The following is a 15,927-nucleotide window of genomic DNA, read 5'->3' on the forward strand; positions in this document are numbered from 1 at the left end:
CACATTAATAGATAGATAGATAGATAGATAGATAGATAGATAGATAGATAAAAATGGAAGCTCTGTTTTCATTTTCATTCAGAGCCACAAATGTCAACATCAGGCCCATCATAATCAACATCAACACCAGTAGAAACACAGGACAGTTTATGGGAACGTTTTGATGATAGTATCCGTGAAACAGTGAGGAGCCTACAAGCCTTACAAGCTTCACATATTACAAAAATATTTTTTTTTTAATGGCTCATTGTCAAGGTTGTTTCAGATCAACACCTGCAAGTGACCACTAGGTGTCATCGTTGAGACGGGTGTTGGATTGTTTCGAAGCCTCGACACAATATGGCACATTTGCTTCAACTGTTTCATTGTTTCACGAAGCCTCGATCCGCCCACCACTAGCTAGAACTACCACACCGTTTTTATATACAGTGTATGAACTAAATCTACAATCATTTCACATGACGAACGACAGACTCACCGTCAAAACAGTACATCTCCATGCCGGGTGTAATGCTCTGCCACTGGCTTGGCTGATAGCTTTCTTCTGTAGTGGATTTCTGACGCTGTTGTCAACTGGTGAGTTGCAGACCTCCCTCTGGTGGGCAAACTATGCAACACTCATAACATGAGTGAAGCATGAGACTCTGTTTCTCATGTTTCATCGGCCGTTATAAATGCCGATGCCGATTTAAATGCAATTAGCTCATATCGGCCGATAATATCGGCCGGCCGATATATCGGTCGGGCTCTAATCAAAACAAACACAAGTGTTTTTTTCCAAGTCAAAACCCAAAATAGTAATTTCACTGAGAAGAAAAAAAAAATCAGTCTACATCGTGTCGTCTCTCTGGGTCCGGCCACCTCACCTGTGGCTTATTTATAGTGCTTAGGCTGATTGCAAAGTGAACTAATTATCTAAAACAGTTTTCACATGCGATAGTGTGCCAGACAGTTGGCAAAATAGTGTAAATAATAGCCATACATGTGTATAGTTTTGCTAGGGGTGTGTTGATCATTTGGAAAATGAGTGTAAAGCAGTTAATTGTGTTTACAGTTCTGCAACAAGAGTGCTGTGCAGTGGATCGTACTTACAGTTTTGCAAAGTGTGTGTTACAACATTGTAAACTGAGTTCAAAGCAGTGTTTGTGCTTTTAGTTTTGCAAACTCAGTGAGTGGTTTTGCTATGAGTATTAATAGTTTTAGAAATTGTGCTATGACAATCACGGTTAGGGTTTAAGCATTCAGAAAAAACTGTAATACAATTCAACCCAACATTTTAACAGAGAGACTTTTAGAACAATCTAACAATCTAAGTCATAATATTGTTGGCTGGATTCGGTATGCTCCTCCACTGGCTCCCCACAAGGATGTGTGCTGTCCCCTCTCTTGTTCATCCTCTACACGAATATATATCGCAGTAATAGAGTGTAGAACTGTTTTAAAGTATGCAGATTATTCTGTAATTGTTAGTCTGATGCAAGACCATGAAACTTTGTTGAATGGTGTGAAAAATCCTTCCTCCAGATGAATATCTCCAAAACAAAAGACAAGCTTATTGATTTTCGAAAATTCCCCCGGGCGCAAGAAGTCTCCACCATAAAGGGTCAAATAGTGGAGTGTGTTCAAACCTACAAATATCTTAACGACCATTGACAGCAAACTGACTTTTGAGGCAAACTGTGACACTGTATAAAAAAGTAAACCAGCAATTGTTTTGCCTGAGAAAACTGTCCTCCTTCCATATTGACAGGACCTTGATGACCCTATTTTATCATGCTTTTATTGAATCCGCTTTGTCTTTTTGCCTGGTGTTATGGTTTGGGAACTTGTCTCTTAAAAATAGGAATCGTTTGAATCAAATTGTGAAGTAGTCCAGTAAGCTGATAGGAAAGCCATAGCTCAACCCAGAATCCTGTATTCTAAACAGTTACAAAGGATAGCTTGAACTATTTTGAAAGACCACTTCCACCCATTACATAGTGAATTACAGCTCCTACCGTCGGGACGCAGGTATACAGCACCGGCTTGTAAAACTAAGTGATGCAGAAACAGCTCTGTCCCAGCGGCTATACGTATATTAAATAAGTAGTAGCAGTACAGTCTGCTGCCTTATTTATTTTTATTAATTAATTTATTTTTATATTTTTCTTTGTGTCTGTGGAACTATTGATTTATTGTATTTTATTAGAAATGAGCAATGATGTCTCCTTTGTCACGTTACATCCTACAGTCTGCTGTTGATTTGTGTGTGTGTGTGTGTGTGTGTGTGTGTGTGTGTAAAAGGAGGCTGAGCCACTCAACTCCCACTGTAAGCCAAATCTACCTTTGGGTATTAATACAGTTACCTTTACCTTGACCTTGAGTTAGGTTCAGAGCAAGTTCACACTGTTGGTCAGAATATGGATTTGGACTTGACTAACCCTGTGTGGCAGTAGTCACTTATGCCAGATTCTAGCCCACATAGCTCATAAACACCATGAGAACGCAATTTCGGCCTTCCTATTCACATGTTCCACTGGGAGTCATTACAAAGCCAGAGATTAGTCATTCCCCCTGTTCTCCTCAGGAATGGCAGGGCCATGAGTTGAGATTTGTTTTCTGCTTTACAGTGAAGTGTGAAACAGTCCATTGTGCCATGGAGACACTGGTGGCTGGTGAATAAATTGGCTTTATGGGTCAAACAAACATTGCCTTGTTGTTTCCTGTTGAGCAGAATATCAATCTGCTTTCAGGTATTTGGGTACCACCTCCCCACTGGTGCCTTTGTCCAGCATTACAGCAGAGATTTTCTCAAGCGTTGACTTCTCAGTCGGTGGTTTATTGTGAGCTACTGGCTTGTAGTGGAAGTTTCCTTTGCAGCAGGGGTAAAGTTTTCAAAGTTTAGTAAAGTGAAACAAATAAGACAGTAGGATACTAAACTGTGTGACAGTTAGGTTCTTGTATTTTATTAAAAATATATTTGCAAATATAGGAGCAACATGATTTCACAAAAGGCACATCAGCCCAGTGTGGAGTCAGTTCCTCAAATGAGTGAACAGAACACTAGGCTTATATGCATCTTCAGAGTGACAGCACACACGCACTTGGCTTATTATGACGCTACAGTTTTTACATGCAATCTGATACACATGATGACAATCGAAAAACACAAGTGAGCCATTTCACCTCCTCCTCCCTGTACGACTTTCACCCCCCCAGTTACATCTCAAACTGGCATGGGAAAACTAGAGATAGTCTTAGGGTGACCTTGTAGCCCCTATCTGTTCAGACAGACAGTGCTCACATTATGTTCCAGACTTTCTGATTCTCAGTTAGTTAGAATCAGAATCTACATGAGATAAACTCTCGTTCAGCATTGTAAGAAAAACCAAGTAGAAATAAAACATAAAAATATAAGGAATTATGCTTAAATGTAATTTTGCCATTACAGGCTGTCTGAGCAGCTTTTTGATTGTTCATTTGTTTTTAGTATTGTCATATTTGGAAGTATTTAAATTGTTCAAGTTTTAGTTTATGAAGTTGACTGGATGTGGTTTTTAGTTGAGTGAGATAAAACTGCTGCTCATGCAGCTGATGGGTGAAGCAAACATAATTGCTTCTTTTTATATCTCAACATTAAAATGGGAATCCCAGTGTTCTTTTATTTATTTCCTGCCTTCTATCCTAATTCAATTCAAGTTTTTTCAACAAGCTTCATTGGCTTTACACATATATATATATATATATATATTTCCAGAGCAGATTATTAAAATACAACAAAGGTCATGTCACCTGTGTTAGTAGTATCGTTGACCTAAACTTATATGCAACAACAACAATCTATGAAAATGAAAGCTGCAAGCAGTGACCAACCCTGGCCCCTCCCAGCATGTTGGGGGTACTGGCACCACTATGTGGCGCTAGAGAACACACACTAATTATATGTCATGATGCTGTGTATCATGTGTAGACCACACCATGAAAAGGTCATGTAAATCTATGATGTTTGTCACATGAGGCTGACTTCCTGTTGTCAGCAGGTGGCGCTATGACCATGACTCACTATGGGAGTGTAGATGTCTCCAGGTCTGGACTCTTATCATGCTTGTGAAGTTTCAGGCAGATTGGACAATGTAAAGTAAAGTTACAACTAGGGCTGCACGATTATGGCCAAAATGATAATCACGATTATTTTGATCAATATTGAGATCACGATTAATTATCACGATTATTTGTTGATTTAACCAAAACAAATTTTATTGTAACATAGGCTAATTATAACTGCTTTTACATCCATATTGTGCTACATTCCTCCTTTATTGAAGGATACTGTGAATGAGTATGCCATTTAAGCTGTTGTGCGACCGCTTTCCATACATGCACGTTTGCTATAAGGTATCTACTTGATGAAATAGCAACGCGGATTTCATTGGTTCATTACACTGCTACTTACATGTCTGCGTTGCGCTCTGATGCTCCGATACCCACGTTAGAGGCAACATAAACATCGCTACATGTCACGCTAGTAAACACTAATAACACGTTACACAGCAGGAAGCGTTAGCCTACCGTTAGCTACAGTAAACACTAATAACACGTTACACAGCAGGTAGCGTTAGCCTACCGTTAGCTACAGTAAACACTAATAACACGTTACACAGCAGGTAACGTTAGCCACAGTAGTAACTGGATTAAACACAGCTAAAATGCTGCCAGCTAAACGGTGTAGTGTGACTGTATTTCCAACAACGGGACGTCCAACAGTCTGCTGCTAAAGCTATGAGCTAACAGAAACCCAAACTAGCACTGGTCACTGCTGTTGTCTGAAAAACAAAACATACGGGACAAAATGTTGCATTTACTGGTAAACTGGTAAACATTGTGACCGGCTTATGATGACCGAGTGCTACCTGTTGTGGAATTTTCCTCACATTACTCCTCTGTCCTCTGTGACCGTCTACATCTAGAAACTAAGCTGCGCGGTGCAGGGAACAACTCTGATTGGCTCACAGAGGCAAGTGATCAGACAGTGGTTTATGGAGCGCTAGATTGGCTTTGCAAAAACTTTGATAAGAAGCGTTCTATGAACGGAATGACGCATTTTAAATATCGATCGATCACGCAAATTTGTGGGAAGCCAAAATCGTGATAGTGATTAAAATTCGATTAATTGTGCAGCCCTAGTTACAACAGCTTTCTGTGTTATGGCAAAACGCACAAATTGGCTGCCACGCCCATGATGTTCTACGAAAACACAAGAGCTTTGTAATTTGGCATCATGAAAGACATGCTGCTGACCCAATTTAAGAAGGATTTGTTGAGTCCTTTAGGAGAAGTTTCAAAAAGTTCCATACCAGTTTTTATCTGCAGTTTTTCTGGAAAGCACATTGTAACCTTGTCAAGAAAAGTGCAATAGAAATGAAGTTTATTATTATTATTATTATTATTATTATTATTATTATTATTATAACTGAACCAGGAGTTGAACTGGTGACCCTCTGATTCCCAAGACAAGTCCCGGAATGAGCTTCTACGGTTAGGAGGATACCATAACACTCTGTGAAACGCTGTCTTCGAGAAATTCAGAATTACGAAGTTATTGTTTTCTTTATGTAAAAATGATTTTGTCAGTTTGCCCCGGCCTGTAGTGCTGCAGCCAGTCAGCCTCTAGGTTGCCACGCAGGCTGTTCTTACTGAAAGTTTGGGAACAGTTCAGTTGAATAACAGCCGTCTCACTACTTCTACTGTAGCCTCTCAAGGTTTCACAAAACGCTTCAGCATAATATTTATATAACCTGATCATCATAATATGATAAAAATACGCTCTGTTGGAACAGCCAGTAAACTGCTTTAGTGTTTATATCACTGCTCCTCCTGATGGAGAGCTAAACCATTGCAAATAGTTTTCCAGACATGACGCTTAGGGGCGTTACCAGTCAGATCTCATTCCAGCCTGGGCCAGACCTCCCTGGGCCCCAGCACACAGGCATGGGAAGTTAAAGGGGCCTTCATCCATACATTTACCAATCACACACATGCACAACACATAAATATCCTATAATGTATCAAATGACAATGTGAGTGAGTTGTTTAACTGTCTGTTTTCAATTTGTAAATGCTAACTATGACAACCTTTTTTTCCATGACTAAGATGAGACGATGACAAGACAGCAGCGGCGTCACTAAACATAAATATGCGACAACATGCAATATCAATGACGTACAAAAACATACTAAAATGTAGATTAAAAAAATGTAAACCTCTTCCCCTCTCTCAAACAAACAATGTCAACTGTCACAGTGCAAGAGAAATCTCATAGAAAAAGTGTGTGGATGATATAGGAATAATTTAGAAAATCATGGCCAAATAGTTTGTCATGTGTTTGTTTATGTGGATTAACCATTCATCAGATGTTAGAAAGCAATGACTAACGTGTGTTCCCTTTTCCCTCTTTCTTTCTCCTCTCATCAGCTATTCCTCTGATAGATTGTCCTCAGGGTTACAAGAGAATCAACAGCTCTCATTGCCAAGGTAAGAGCTCTTTGTCGAAATATCTCAATATTTACTGGATGGATTGGCACAATATTTGGTATTATATTTGGTATCAGTCGACTCTCATTCAATTGTATTGACTAATCGATTAGTTGATATAATCGACAGATCTGTAAATCTGAGTTTCTCTGCAAAGAGTCATGCAAAAGCACCACTTTAATTCTTGTGTTTACCAGAGATGTGCTTGTACGTTTCTTGGAAATAAGTCATTTAGCATGAAAAAAGCATCAAACATGACTAATCGACTAAAGAAATCTAAGTTGACTAAGACCAAAACGACCGATTAGTCGACTAATCGACTAAGAGGGAGCAGCCCTAACATGGTCAGAACCTTTAGAGCTCTGTAACCATGAGCAGCCATTCAGATGATTGATTGATTGATTGATTGATTGATTTTATTTGACCACTTAAATATAAAACATGAATCAGTACTCTGTGTCATACATTAATAAAAATGCATAAATAGTCAGGGATGACACAATAAAGCCCAAAGACTTATTTCCATTGTGGTCCCTATAAGGGCAAGGAGAGAGGACAAGTGGCAGCAGGTCACACATCAATCATTCATCATACATTAAACAAATTCATCCATGTTATACAAAAAACAACAACAATACAAATAGATAATGACTATGATTGGCACCTAATCCATACTTTCAAACCTTGTTTAAAACTTCCTATGCTTCTGACTGTCTTGAGTGTACCAGGTAACCGGTTCCAAAGGGTAGTTCCGGCATAAAGAAAAGACTGTTTACCCAGATTAGTCTTAGCTCTGGGGGGTACAACATCTGTTAAGTTACCCCTAGTGGAGTACCTGTGAACTTCATTTACTCTATTAAAATAATTTCTAAAATATTTGGGAACATCTCCATAAACAATGTTATGTACCATACCCAGCTGCATCTGAGACACTCGATCCTCAAATGTCAACCACCCCACCCTTTCAAATTGGGAAGATTCCAGATGAGTTCTTATGGGGAGGTCTAAAATTATCCTTATCAATTTATTTTGAGATTTCTGAAGCCTATGTTTCAGGTTCCCTGTGACACCATTGTACCATGAGCCACACACATAATCAAAATAGGGCTGAATTAAAGCTCTTGCCAGAATTAGCTTCGTTTTTTCATCAAAAAACTTTGATATTCTGGCCATAAAGCGGACTCTCTAATTTACTTTGGTGGTTACCTTTTGGGCCTACTCCAGATAAGTGGCAATCTAACATACATCCAAGGTAACTGATTGATTCCTTGGCAGTAATTACAGTATCTCCAGCTAGGACCTTAAAACATGAGACTTTCTTTAACTTTATCTTTGTTCCAAACAATATAGATTCAGTTTTCCCTAAATTAAGTGATAATCTGTTATCAGCCATCCACATACTAACATTTAGAAGTTCTGCGCTAAATGTGCTTTCAATCACATTTTTATCCTTGTGAGAAACAGCCAGCGCAGAATCATCTGCATATAAAAAAGACTGCATGAACCAGCAGACTTTAGGTCATTTATATATAGCAGAAAGAAAAGTGGACCCAAAACGCTCCCTTGAGGTAACCCACAATCCATTTGTTGAGACATTTTCCCCCCAATGTCCACTACTTATGTTCTATTCTCCAGATAGGAGCCCACCCATTTCAGTGCTAGTTCACTAAAACCCATGGCTTTCAATTTATTCCAGTGTTGGGAGTAACAGCGTTTAAGTATAACGGCATTACTAACGGCGTTATTTTTTCAGTAACTGAGTAATCTAATTAATTACTTTTCCTATTGTTGCAACGCCGTTATCATTACTTAGAATGTAAAGTGGCGCGTTACTTGGTTGAATGAAGCGCGAGGTGTCGGGCTTTGGCTACACACGCCTGGAGAGAACAGGGGTCGGGATGATGACACCGTTGCAAATGCGATGATGATTGGCTGGGTGGGCGGATGCCCTGCTCACGCTGTCTCACGGCATGCTCTGACTACCACTAAACACAAGACAGCGACAATAGCGACGAGCCAGCGAAATTCAAAGGTAGCGTTCTCGAACTGGAAGTACCGGCACTACTTCTTGCTCATTGAAATTAAAGGCAAGAATGTTTATGTAACATGCACGCTATGCCCAGGAAAAAAGACTTTATCCATGTCTGCCTCAAGCAACTCCAATCTTATGAAGCCCCTCACATCAACACATGCTAACAGGACACTTGTTGCTGCTGCTAACCCAACCCCCACAAGCCCAAATGCAGCTAGCGTGAGCTCCAGCGAAGCAGACGGAGCCACTCCGGGTCAGCAACAGGTGATACTGTATATAGTGTTTTTGTTCTTCAATCAGTTAATATAAACATCTTTGACGTTAAAGATGTTATAGAACGTAATAGAATTATAGAACATAAAAAAATAACGTCACAGTTACTTTGCTGAGTAACTAATTACTTTTACAATGTGGTAACTGAGTTACTAACTCAATTACTTTTTGGGAGAAGTCATTTGTAACTGTAACTAATTACTTTTTTAAAGTAAGATGACCAACACTGATTTATACATTAAAACACAATGGTCGACTGTATCAAAGGCTTTTTGTTGGTCTAACATGACCATGCCACAGAAGTTTCCATTATCTACCTCCTTTTTCATATAGTCAGTTAGAAACAGTAAGCAGAAATCTGTAGAGTGTGATTTACGAAAGCCAGACTGGAGCTCATAAAGTAGGTTTTGTGATTTTTAAGTAATTATCAATCTGTTCATAAATGATCTTTTCAATTATCTTTGACAGACAACCAAGAATTGAGACAGGTCTATAATTACCAGGGTCTAGTTTACTCCCTTTCGTATATAGAGGAATTACTCTGGCAATCTTGAGATCATTGGGAAAGTATCCTTGTTCTATAGACCTGTTTACAATATGAGTACATCAAGCCTTTTCACCTTCTCAAGAAAAAGTTTTCAAAAAAGAAAGCGGGCCGATCAGGAATCTTCTCTTTATGAGGTCATAAGGAGCAAAGTTAGCTCCCCTTTCTCTGCTTTGCCCACCCAGAGAATTTGACCCACCAAGGGAGAGAGACATCATGGCTTTCAAACGAGCAAAGTGGCAGTTGGTCAAGGCCACACCCCCACCCTCCACATTGCCCCCCCCTCTTCTCCTCCTCAATAGCTACAGACACAGAAATGGCACATCCTAAGGAAAGCTCATTGTGGGACTGGCTCTAGTGGCTGTAAGTCTGCACCAAGGCTTTATTAATTTAATGAAAGAGACTTCAGATACAGTATTAGGGGACCACTAAGGTCTATATAAAAGAGACTTCAGATACAGTATTAGGGGATAACTAAGGTCTATATAAAAGAGACTTCAGATAAAAGAGACTTCAGATACAGTATTAGGGGACCACTAAGGTCTATATAAAAGAGACTTCAGATACAGTATTAGGGGATAACTAAGGTCTATATAAAAGAGACTTCAGATAAAAGAGACTTCAGATACAGTATTAGGGGACCACTAAGGTCTATATAAAAGAGACTTCAGATACAGTATTAGGGGATAACTAAGGTCTATATAAAAGAGACTTCAGATAAAAGAGACTTCAGATACAGTATTAGGGGACCACTAAGGTCTATATAAAAGAGACTTCAGATACAGTATTAGGGGACCACTAAGGTCTATATAAAAGAGACTTCAGATACAGTATTAGGGGACCAATAAGGTCTATATAAAAGACACTTCAGATAAAAGAGACTTCAGATACAGTATTAGGGGACCACTAAGGTCTATATAAAAGAGACTTCAGATACAGTATTAGGGGACCACTAAGGTCTATATAAAAGAGACTTCAGATACAGTATTAGGGGACCACTAAGGTCTATATAAAAGAGACTTCAGATACAGTATTAGGGGACCACTAAGGTCTATATAAAAGAGACTTCAGATAAAAGAGACTTCAGATACAGTATTAGGGGACCACTAAGGTTTATATAAAAGAGACGTCAGATACAGTATTAGGGGACCACTAAGGTCTATACAAAAGAGACTTCAGATACATTATTAGGGGACCACTAAGGTCTATATAAAAGAGACTTCAGATACAGTATTAGGGGACCACTAAGGTCTATATAAAAGAGACGTCAGATACAGTATTAGGGGACCACTAAGGTCTATATAAAAGAGACTTCAGATACATTATTAGGGGACCACTAAGGTCTATATAAAAGAGACTTCAGATACAGTATAAGGGGACCACTAAGAACTATATAAAAGAGACTTCAGATACAGTATTAGGGGACCACTAAGGTCTATATAAAAGAGACTTCAGATACAGTATTAGGGGACCACTAAGGTCTATATAAAAGAGACTTCAGATACAGTATTAAGGGACCACTAAGATCTATATAAAAGAGACTTCAGATACAGTATTAGGGGACCACTAAGGTCTATATAAAAGAGACTTCAGATACAGTATTAGGGGACCACTAAGGTCTATATAAAAGAGACTTCAGGTAAAAGAGACTTCAGATACAGTATTAGGGGACCACTAAGGTCTATATAAAAGAGACTTCAGATACAGTATTAGGGGACCACTAAGGTCTATATAAAAGAGACTTCAGATACAGTATTAGGGGACCACTAAGATCTATATAAAAGAGACTTCAGATACAGTATTAGGGGACCACTAAGGTCTATATAAAAGAGACTTCAGATAAAAGAGACTTCAGATAAGAGACTTCAGATAAGAGACTTCAGATACAGTATTAGGGGACCACTAAGGTCTATATAAAAGAGACTTCAGATACAGTATTAGGGGACCACTAAGGTCTATATAAAAGAGACTTCAGATAAAAGAGACTTCAGATACAGTATTAGGGGACCACTAAGGTCTATTTAAAAGAGACTTCAGATACAGTATTAGGGGACCACTAAGGTCTATATAAAAGAGACTTCAGATAAAAGAGACTTCAGATACAGTATTAGGGGACCACTAAGGTCTATTTAAAAGAGACTTCAGATACAGTATTAGGGGACCACTAAGGTCTATATAAAAGAGACTTCAGATACAGTATTAGGGGACCACTAAGGTCTATATAAAAGAGACTTCAGATAAAAGAGACTTCAGATACAGTATTAGGGGACCACTAAGGTCTATTTAAAAGAGACTTCAGATACAGTATTAGGGGACCACTAAGGTCTATATAAAAGAGACTTCAGATAAAAGAGACTTCAGATACAGTATTAGGGGACCACTAAGGTCTATTTAAAACAGACTTCAGATACAGTATTAGGGGACCACTAAGGTCTATATAAAAGAGACTTCAGATACAGTATTAGGGGACCACTAAGGTCTATTTAAAAGAGACTTCAGATACAGTATTAGGGGACCACTAAGGTCTATATAAAAGAGACTTCAGATACAGTATCAGGGGACCACTAAGGTCTATATAAGAGACTTCAGATACAGTATTAGGGGACCACTAAGGTCTATATAAAAGAGACTTCAGATAAAAGAGACTTCAGATACAGTATTAGGGGACCACTAAGGTCTATTTAAAAGAGACTTCAGATACAGTATTAGGGGACCACTAAGGTCTATATAAAAGAGACTTCAGATACAGTATTAGGGGACCACTAAGGTCTATTTAAAAGAGACTTCAGATACAGTATTAGGGGACCACTAAGGTCTATATAAAAGAGACTTCAGATACAGTATTAGGGGACCACTAAGGTCTATATAAAAGAGACTTCAGATAAAAGAGACTTCAGATACAGTATTAGGGGACCACTAAGGTCTATTTAAAAGAGACTTCAGATACAGTATTAGGGGACCACTAAGGTCTATATAAAAGAGACTTCAGATACAGTATTAGGGGACCACTAAGGTCTATATAAAAGAGACTTCAGATACAGTATCAGGGGACCACTAAGGTCTATATAAGAGACTTCAGATACAGTATTAGGGGACCACTAAGGTCTATATAAAAGAGACTTCAGATACAGTATTAGGGGACCACTAAGGTCTATATAAAAGAGACTTCAGATAAAAGAGACTTCAGATACAGTATTAGGGGACCACTAAGGTCTATATTAAAGAGACTTCCGATAAAAGAGACTTCAGATACAGTATTAGGGGACCACTAAGGTCTATTTAAAAGAGACTTCAGATACAGTATTAGGGGACCACTAAGGTCTATATAAAAGAGACTTCAGATACAGTATTAGGGGACCACTAAGGTCTATATAAAAAGAGACTTCAGATAAAAGAGACTTCAGATACAGTATTAGGGGACCACTAAGGTCTATATTAAAGAGACTTCCGATAAAAGAGACTTCAGATACAGTATTAGGGGACCACTAAGGTCTATATAAAAGAGACTTCAGATAAAAGAGACTTCAGATACAGTATTAGGGGACCACTAAGGTCTATATTAAAGAGACTTCCGATAAAAGAGACTTCAGATACAGTATTAGGGGACCACTAAGGCCTATATGAAAGCATCCAAAGAGCACCATGTCATAGGACCTTTAAACCTATCTGCCACTATCTCCTTCTCTGATGTAATATTGTTGCCAAGCTTTAGAGTGATGTTAGTGTTTTTTGTTTTCAGCCTTTTACTGTAGCCAAGTTGCTTAAAAGAACACACCGACTTATTGGGACTCTGTCTTATTCACTGTATCCCCCAGAGTTAGATAAGTCGATACATACCCTTCTCATCTCCGTGCGTGTTGTAACTCTGTCTGATGGCCCCAGCGCTAGCTAAGCCTAGCACAGATCCTGGAGGTAACAGGTTCCAACTAGCCTACTGCTCCTGATAAGTGACAAAATAACGCCAACATGTTCCTGTTTACATGATTTGTATAGTCACAGCTTTTACAAATAACAAGGTCACTAAGCTTTTACTATCTAGTAATTGTTGACTCTATTACTCCATCTCTGAGCGAACTCCAGGAGAACTCTCTGCTCCTCACCACAGGGCTTCCGGTGCTGTGACCAAATCACACTGCCCAAGTAGCAGAAGTAGCAGTGCTTGGCCTTCTGAGAATATAATTCCCAGTATGTATACGGTTAGAAGATGGCTGTGTGTCATGTGACCTTGTTATTTGTACACCCTGTGACTATATAAATCACAACATGTAAACAGGAACATGTTGGCGTTATTTTGTCACTTATTGGGAGGAGTAGGCTAGATGGAGCCGGTTACCTCCAGGATCTGTGCTAGGCTTAGTTAGCCCTGGGGCCGTCGGACGGAGATGAGAAGGGTATGTATGGACTTATCTAACTCTGCGGAATACTATGAATAAGCTAAAGTCTCAATAAGTCAGCGTGTTCCTTTAAGGGATTTCCATAACTTTACTGAGTCATTTCTGTATTCAGCAATTTTTTCATTGAAGTATGCCTTTTTAGTATTGACCACTATTAAAGTGATGGTTCGGAGTAATTTCACCCTAGGGTCCTTTGCACCATGACCTCGAGCCAAACACCCCCCCAGAAGCGTTTTTCAGCTGGGTCTAACATTGGGAGAGTTAGCGTAGAGCAGCGTTATCAGCTGAATAGCTTAGCGCACGGGCTAATGGACCCACGTTTGTATCTCGTAAATGACCCCACTAATAATGCCCAAAATGATACCAAACGTCTACTGTAGTACAAATAGGTTATGTACTCATAAAACGATGGATTGGAAAGTTTGTAAGTACACCAGAAGTTTATGTAAATAACAATTGCCTGCTGGCTTCTGCTCTCTGCTGTTGTTGTTGCTGCTGTAAGACGAGTGCTTAGGGCCGTCTACAAATTACAACAATGAAAAGAGATGCAACAAAAATATTTTTTAATTTAACTTTTTTTTTTTAACTAAGTGCTGTAGTATAACTAGCAGGAGACAAGTAATAACTGAGGTAAGTTTGGAGACATTACCTTATTTAATCATTAAATTAATAAATATTTTTGTTGTATCTCTTTTCGGTGTAGTAATTTGTAGACGGCCCTAAGCACTCGTCTAACTGCAGGTAGAAGCAGCAGCAGCAACAGAGAGCAGAGAGAGGCCAGGTGAGAATTCATGCTGGAGGGAGTGGACAGCCTCTTTTTCTCTTAGGCATTCTGGAGCAGTGTTGGAGTCTCTGGAGTCGATCTGTCTATCTCCCTCTATCAGCAAACAGCCCACCCTTCATCTTCTCATCCCCATTCAGCTGGGCTGAAGAAGCAGGGGCAGCTTTTGCTTTTGTTCTTGGTGATTCTTTGTGTTTTATAGTCTGCTGTCCAGGGGTCCAGTGTCAGTGGCGTGAAACGTTAACCACTCCAATCAATGAACTCTCTGTTCTGCAGGGCCGGTATTAGCCCGCTATATTAGGGGGGGCTGGTAGAAATAACAATTGGGCAACTTGTGTGGTTGGTAGCACAGAGGTTGCTGGTTCCAAACGCTGGTGAGATGGCACAACAATGTGGCCTAATCACAGCTGGCCTGACAGCCCAAAGGCAGAGGTCTCCGGGAACAATTTATAATAAGGGTACATGAATTAACATGAATTCGCGCATGACTTGATTCATGAAAAAGCATGAATTCATTCATGTCTTACTTCATGAACACACATCACAACTATTTCTTTTTTCTTTTTAACAACTCATTTAAACAAATTCACAGGAAACCAAAATGATCCTTTTTACACCAGCTAATATACTGTTTATTATTATCACATTTGATTAACATCTAACTTTAACTATCAGGATCCATATGGATGTATCGTATTGTTCAGATGTTGAATGGTGGGCAGAAATTCTGCCTTTTGTCTTTGCTGATGCTGCAAACCACTTAGGTTGGCCTTCATTCTCTAACTCAACCTGCTTTGTAAGCATTCCCTTATTTCGTGGACTAATGTTGTTAAATGGTCAATGTGTGTCTACAGTAGAGCCCTTAAAATGGTAATAAGTATGTTGTTTTACCGCTTATAGCACGTAATGTCCATGATGCATCTGTAGACGTTAATAGGGGTGTTGGTCAATACCAGTGCTTAGGCCAACTGCTGAGGTTTCTGGATTTATATAATCCTCCTGTTGCCTAGACTGGGTAAACCCAGCCCGATCTGCCGGCAATTTGATTTCGCCCTGCAGCTCAGGCTGGAAACCTGTACATTTATCTATCCTACTTCCGTTACAATTTTGCGGGGACCAATCACAACCTGGTTTATTCACCTGGCGCGCTATTGGCGGATTTAACACGATGACGATAGAGAAGCGACCAAGCAGCTTCTTGTTTACATTCAACATAGCAGCCACCGTAGGGCAGCAACCCGTTGATGCCGCTGTCGCTGCTACGTCATGCGGATTGTTGCTCTGATTGGTTGAAGGACTATCCAATTGTGTACAGAGTCATTTGAACTATGCCCGTTGATCCCGCCTCTTGTGCAGTAGAAAATACAGAGCAGACTCCCCAGACTAATGTTC

General features: G+C 39.4%; 1 protein-coding gene across 5 annotated transcripts in view; it reads left to right on the forward strand.

Annotated features, from left to right (window-relative positions):
* Positions 1 to 15,927, forward strand: part of ltbp1 (latent transforming growth factor beta binding protein 1) — a 239,834-nt gene that overhangs the window by 142,261 nt on the left and 81,646 nt on the right. For all 5 annotated transcript variants that reach the window (XM_028602867.1, XM_028602868.1, XM_028602869.1 and 2 more), the window contains exon 9: positions 6,452 to 6,511. In XM_028602867.1, the coding sequence (XP_028458668.1) occupies positions 6,452 to 6,511 (60 nt within the window). The remainder of the gene's footprint in view (positions 1 to 6,451; positions 6,512 to 15,927) is intronic.

Source organism: Perca flavescens, chromosome 17 (assembly GCF_004354835.1).
Source record: "Perca flavescens isolate YP-PL-M2 chromosome 17, PFLA_1.0, whole genome shotgun sequence".
NCBI lineage: Eukaryota > Metazoa > Chordata > Actinopteri > Perciformes > Percidae > Perca > Perca flavescens.